This window comes from Stegostoma tigrinum, chromosome 4 (genome assembly GCF_030684315.1).
Source record: "Stegostoma tigrinum isolate sSteTig4 chromosome 4, sSteTig4.hap1, whole genome shotgun sequence".
NCBI lineage: Eukaryota > Metazoa > Chordata > Chondrichthyes > Orectolobiformes > Stegostomatidae > Stegostoma > Stegostoma tigrinum.
In genome coordinates, this window is record NC_081357.1 from 131,714,395 (window position 1) to 131,720,394 (window position 6,000).

At 36.7% G+C, this 6,000-nt stretch overlaps 1 protein-coding gene across 2 annotated transcripts in view; it reads left to right on the forward strand.

The window, feature by feature from the left end:
* rab10 (RAB10, member RAS oncogene family) overlaps positions 1-5,289 on the forward strand; it is a 50,249-nt gene extending 44,960 nt beyond the window's left edge. Inside the window, exons 4-5 of one of the 2 annotated variants that reach the window (XM_048531696.2) lie at positions 325-426; positions 4,211-5,289. In XM_048531696.2, the coding sequence (XP_048387653.1) occupies positions 325-426; positions 4,211-4,294 (186 nt within the window). In that variant the 3' untranslated portion in view covers positions 4,295-5,289. The remainder of the gene's footprint in view (positions 1-324; positions 427-4,210) is intronic. The other variant, XM_048531695.2, reaches the window with a different exon arrangement.
* The last annotated feature ends 711 nt before the right edge of the window (positions 5,290-6,000 follow it).

Sequence of the window (6,000 nt, forward strand, 5' to 3'; positions counted from 1 at the left end):
CATTGTGGGATTATGATTGAAGTATTTCTAAACCATTGTCAGGTGTTTTGCTTGTGGAGTCTAACTTCAGGGATAAAATAACCCTATAATCAGATTTGAACAGTGTAATTAAACTTTACCTCTTGTTAATAACATCAACTGAATCTGTACCACAGTTACACCTTATTTCACATATGTCTAAGACTGCCGTAATTGCTGAGTATCAAATGTAAGTGCCTAATGAAATATTTCAAGGCTAACATCAATGAAAACAACTGCGTGGTTTGTTCATTTTGCACATCACTTTAATATCCTGTGTGATTTGGCTAATTTGTTTCATTCTAGATTGCCAGAGAACATGGGATTAGGTTTTTCGAGACTAGTGCAAAAGCTAATATCAACATTGAGAAAGCATTCCTCACATTAGCAGAAGACATACTTCGAAAGGTAACTATTGATGAGCTGATCTGTGTTTTGAGCAATTAATAGGCTGTTAGGTTCAGATTGAAATTCCTCAGCAACCTCTTGAAAGAACGTTGAAACTTACTGAATCAAATTGTCAGATTAGAAAATTAGCAGTTATTTAAGAATTGAAAGATGTTGTCTAACAACATGAAAAATGAAAATGAACAAGTAATCTGTAACCAGATGCAGACTGCTTGTTTCAACATGTAACAACACAGGAAATCCAAGTTGCATTTTTACTTGGTTGCGACCAGTGATGGAAGATTAGATATTCTCTAATTAACCTGTTCAGGGGTGTTATTGCACACTTCTGGAGGAGATGGGACTTGACCTTGGATCTTCTGGCTCAGAGACAGAGGCATCCACTGCACCATCATGCACTCTTTCTTTTCTACTCCTGACTCTTCCACCGGCCACGGCAAATGTTCAATTTAAACAGATTGATGATATGACCAAGTGTATGGTTCTAAGACAGTTGAGTTCAGTACTAAGAGCAGGTCAGCCAGGTTTCTTTTGGCAATAACAAGTACAACAAATGTTTTATTAACCAGCACGTACGGGACCAGGAGTGTGCCAGTTGATCAAATATTCTAGATATTCAAAAGGTACAAATAACTGCAGTAAACCCTAACCAAGTGAAGCTTCGAGTCATCAGCATCCCTCAAAAAACACTGATTTTAGAAGGGGTTGATGTTTTTAAACAGTGTTAAAACTCAAATAATGGAAATGTAATGCGGTGGGGTATACACATCACTGTTACACTATTTACGCATAAATACACGGACATTGTGATGGAATGCAGTGTTTGAGATTTTTTTTGCTGGTTTATCAAATATTTTGGTGAATAAGGTACCAGTTAAAATCAAGTTTGCTGTAATAGATTTATTACTAAGCACACTTGCTCAAGAAATGTTCAAAGATGATTAGCAATGCAGATTCTGCATATATATCACTATCCTGTTAAGAAACTAATATAAACTCACTGAAAACTCTGCAGAGTGTTAACTTTGAAGTACTTGGGTCAGGCAATAGTTAAACAAAATAAGAGAAAATGATAAGTCACAGTTGTCCCAAATGGTGCTCTGATTTCAGAATTCTAAACACAAGTTGCTGACACTGAGGTGTCTTAAAACAGTATGGGTGCCTGAATTTTCTTTTTGCTTCAGAGGTGAGCTAAATTTCAAGAAAATCCTCTTCAGGAATGCTGCTAGTGGTAAAGATGACTTCTGGTGGGTTTTCAGCACTTTCACTTTGCTGAGGGCGGTTGTAAAGGAAAGGGGAGAGATCAGTGGACTATTAATTCTCATGCAGGCCTTATTCCCTCCGAGTCCAAAAACGTAGTTGTCTTTTTCCATCTTCGAGTTGAGCCATATAAGTACACTGAATGTTTCCTTAACTGAGACTTCATCCAGGTTTCCTGATTTTTGCAGTGTAGCAGTGCTGCTCCTTAGCTCAACAAAGTGTCTTTCGTTTAAAAGCTCGAAATGTACTTGTATAGTCCACGTAATCTTTTTAACAATTTAATATTCTGATTGCTTCTATTCCTGACAGTTCTAGAATTGTTATATATTGGCTATAATGATACTACTGTAAGAGTGTATCTGTTAGTTTATACTGATATTTGAATAAATCAGTTAAACCAATGTAAAATTGGGGAGTATTAACTGTAAGTTGTGCCAAGCATATATATTCTACAGATTTTAGTGCAGGTTTGAAACGTTGCGCTGGAGGTTGGTCCAGCCTACAGAATTGGCTGTGCCTGCAAGTAAAAACAATGAGCATAAATTTCTGACACTTGCACCAATGCATGACAGATTGAGAAGACTGTGTGTAAATTAAGCTTGTTTGTAGACATACAGGAAGAAATCAGTGATAATGGGAATTTTAAGTTTGTTAATTTACTGACACTGTACAATGAAATTTGTTCAATCCAGTACTGATTTTTCTTCAGATGCTGCCAGACCTACTGAGCTTTTCCAGTAACTTCTGTTTTTGTTCCTGAGATAATTATAGCTCAAGATTGCAGTTTTTCATCTTAATTGACCTAGAGACCTTTGACAATTCTTCCAAGTTAGCAGCCATTTGGTGAGAATGTTCAGAAGAATTGGGCTTTATTTGGAAATTTGTCAACAATGCTGATCACCAGCTGAAGGATTCTCATGAAATCAGTATAAGTGTACTTTTCCCTAGCTTGAACCATTGTAAATTCTCCTAATTTCCAAGCAGTATTCTTGAATGATCAAATCTATTATTCTGATGATCTTGTTTCCTTCTCCCCAGGGCATAAAGTGAAAAAAATTCTGCAATCTTCCTGCCGGCAGTCAGTACAGTTCAATCTTTCTCTGCACTGCACCTATTGTTTAAATGTTACTTTGAGTTAAACACCAGAATCAAATGCAATACACAAGGCATATTCTGGACACTAGTTTCTGTAACGTACACTACAGTTGAAGCCATTTGTGTGCAACATTTACTACAGTTCTTTGCTGCTCTATATTTGTTTGAACTAATGAGGCTACAGCTTCCACTTTGCAAATTACACTCAATGGCCAGTTCTGCCAAATTTGTTTACATAATCAAATATGATATGCTGCTTAAACCATTGAAATAGAACAGTTAATAAAACAGTTTTTGTATGAAAAAGTGATTTAAAGGGCAATAGTCAGGTGTAGTTTTATTACCAAGCCAGAAATCACAAAAAAAGCACTTTTTAAAAGTTTTGTCCCCCATCTCATTGCAACCCAAGGGAGCAAATGGGTACAGACCCTTAGAAAATAGATGACAGGTTAGACAGCGGATCTCGATCGGCGCAGGCTTGGAGGGCTGAAGGGCCTGTTCCTGTGCTGTAATTTTCTTTATTTTTTATTGTAGACATTTTCAGTGATTTTTATTTTTTAAAGATTGGGTTGCAATCTGCAGATTGATCTGTACTGACTGGCAGGAAGATTGCAGAATTTTTTCACTTTATGCCCTGGGGAGAAGGAAACAAGATCATCAGAATAACAGATTTGATCATTCAAGAATACTGCTTGGAAATTAGAATTTACAATGGTTCAAGCTATGGAAAAGTACACTTTTATTACTGATTTCATGAGAATCCTTCAGCTGGTGATCAGCATTGTTGACAAATTTCCAAATAAAGCCCAATTCTTCTGAACTTCTAACCAAATGGCTGCTACCTTGGATGAACTGTCAAAGGTCTCTAGGTCAATTAAGATGAAACAAACTGCAATCTTGAGCTATAATTATCTCAGGAACAAAAACAGAAGTTACTGGAAAAGCTCAGTAGGTCTGGCAGCATCTGTGAAGAAAAATCAGTTAACATTTCAGGGTCTGGTGACAATTGTAAATATATTAATTTGTTTAGAAAAATCTGGAATACATTAAAGGATTGCAGTAATCTTCTGAATATCGCTTAAAATCAAGTTGGTTTTCAAATCTACTATAGTTTTCAGAAAACTAAAACAATAGAATTTACAGCATCCTGAGGAAGGGTCAACGGACTGAAATGTGAAGTCTGATTTTTTTTTTTCTTCACAGATGCTGCCAGACCTGCTGATCTTTTTCTAACAACTTCTGTTTTTGTCCTGGATTTACAGCGTCTGCAGTTCTTTCTGTTATAATTATCTCTAGTTTGAGAGGGAGATATTGCTTATGGTCTTGTTCAGAGTTTCAAGTAAATATGACCCACATGGTTCAAAATAACTCCTTAAACGGTTCCTCATAAATTTTTGCAGTCTTTAACTTTGATTGTTTTATTCTGCAGACTCCCGTAAAAGAACCTGACCGGGAAAATGTAGATATCAGCACTGCAGGTGGTGGAACAGGACTGAAGAAATGCTGTAGCTGAGCGCTCTGTGAAAATCCACTTTATGCATTCTATCTAAAATGTTCTTTCCTATTAAAACAAACAAAATTCTCATTACCCTTTCTTCTTGCCTGCTTGACACACACAATTTTGAAAACCTGTATAAAATCATGTCTGTGACTTAATGTCTCATTTTAAATGTGCGTGCTCAACTCACTACATTTGGTTGTATTATAGTTAAAATTCATTATCAAAGTAACAATGGATTCAACTCAGCAAATTGTATAAGAATAAAAGTTAGAATTAACAAATTTTTGTACAACAGTGGAATTTTCTCTTGTGTATAATGTACTTCTTAATTTGTACATTTGTGCAAAAAGTGAGATATGAGACACCCGTGTAGACTGCTTTCCTTTATAGGTTGGATTAATTTTGTCTTGTGCCTTATTTGAAAACAGGCGTAACTGAACGACTGCAGAGGCAGAAGACCATTTTTCAGACTTGGCTGTTTTAATATCTACTTGCTGTATTATTAATGCATTATAGGTGCCAGTGTCTGAACACTTTTTTTTGTGGTAAACTCCAGTATTTCTTGGTCAATATTTGCTGGTTATGCAGACTTGGTTTTTATGCTGTTGAGGAGAAAATTGGAAATTTACTAATGCATGTAATAGTGCTACTTTTTTTTTATTTAGGGTGACGTGGTTCTAATTTCTTTAAATGTGCAATTTACCGTAATTTGGGCCACCAGCAAAAATCCTGTGGGATAACTATCTTTCAGTTAATTTCAGAAAGATAGACTGTATTAGCGAGTTTTGAGAAGATTTGTAGCTCAAGTTGAGGTTCTGGATGGGAGTTTGCTCGCTGAGCTGGAAGATTCGTTTTCAGACGTTTCGTCACCATTCTAGGTAACAGTGAGCCTCCGACGAAGCGCTAGTGTTATGTCCCGCTTTCTATTTATCTGGTTAGGTTTCCTTGGGTTGGTGATGTCATTTCCTGTTCTTTGGCTCCAAATCAATCTACCATCCCCTGAGAAAAAGAACAGGAAATGACATCACCAACCCAAGGAAACCGAACCAGATAAATAGAAAGCGGGACATAACACCAGCGCTTCGTCGGAGGCTCACTGTTACCTAGAATGGTGATGAAACGTCTGAAAACGAACCTTCCAGCTCAGCGAGCAAACTCACATCCAGTAGACTGTATCCCTGAAGAGTTAGCAGTTCTGCAACCTGAAACATGTTCTTTTGTCTGCTGCCAATATTGGCATATCACAGTAGGTATCTTGTGATTGGCCTGTTGGTAATCAGTGTTTTCTCAGCCACTGACAATTAAGTTTTCTTAAGCTTTGCTATGTGCTGTGTAGTTTTCAAATAGCCACATGTGTTTTCTTGTCATTTCATTGCCATTTTTTTGTCTTTGCCACATTCTTTCTCTGCCCTTCAGTTAATGGTTTCTGCTTAAACTTTCTTGGGAGTTTTATAAGCAGTATGGTTTTAACATTTTTGAAAGGCTGCTTCCCATTTGAAATAAATGAGAAACTTAAATGTGTATATGTTGGGATTACTGGTTATGCAGTGTCAGTTGGACATGAAAAGCATGTTTCGGGCAGTGTATGAGCAGCCTTTTCTGGATTGGTCAGTGCTTTTCAAATTGAACCAATTTTAAACTTTGACAATACTGCAATGGTTATGTTCCTAATATATTGACCACAATCTACTTGTATTGTAAATTGCTTTCACCCTAAT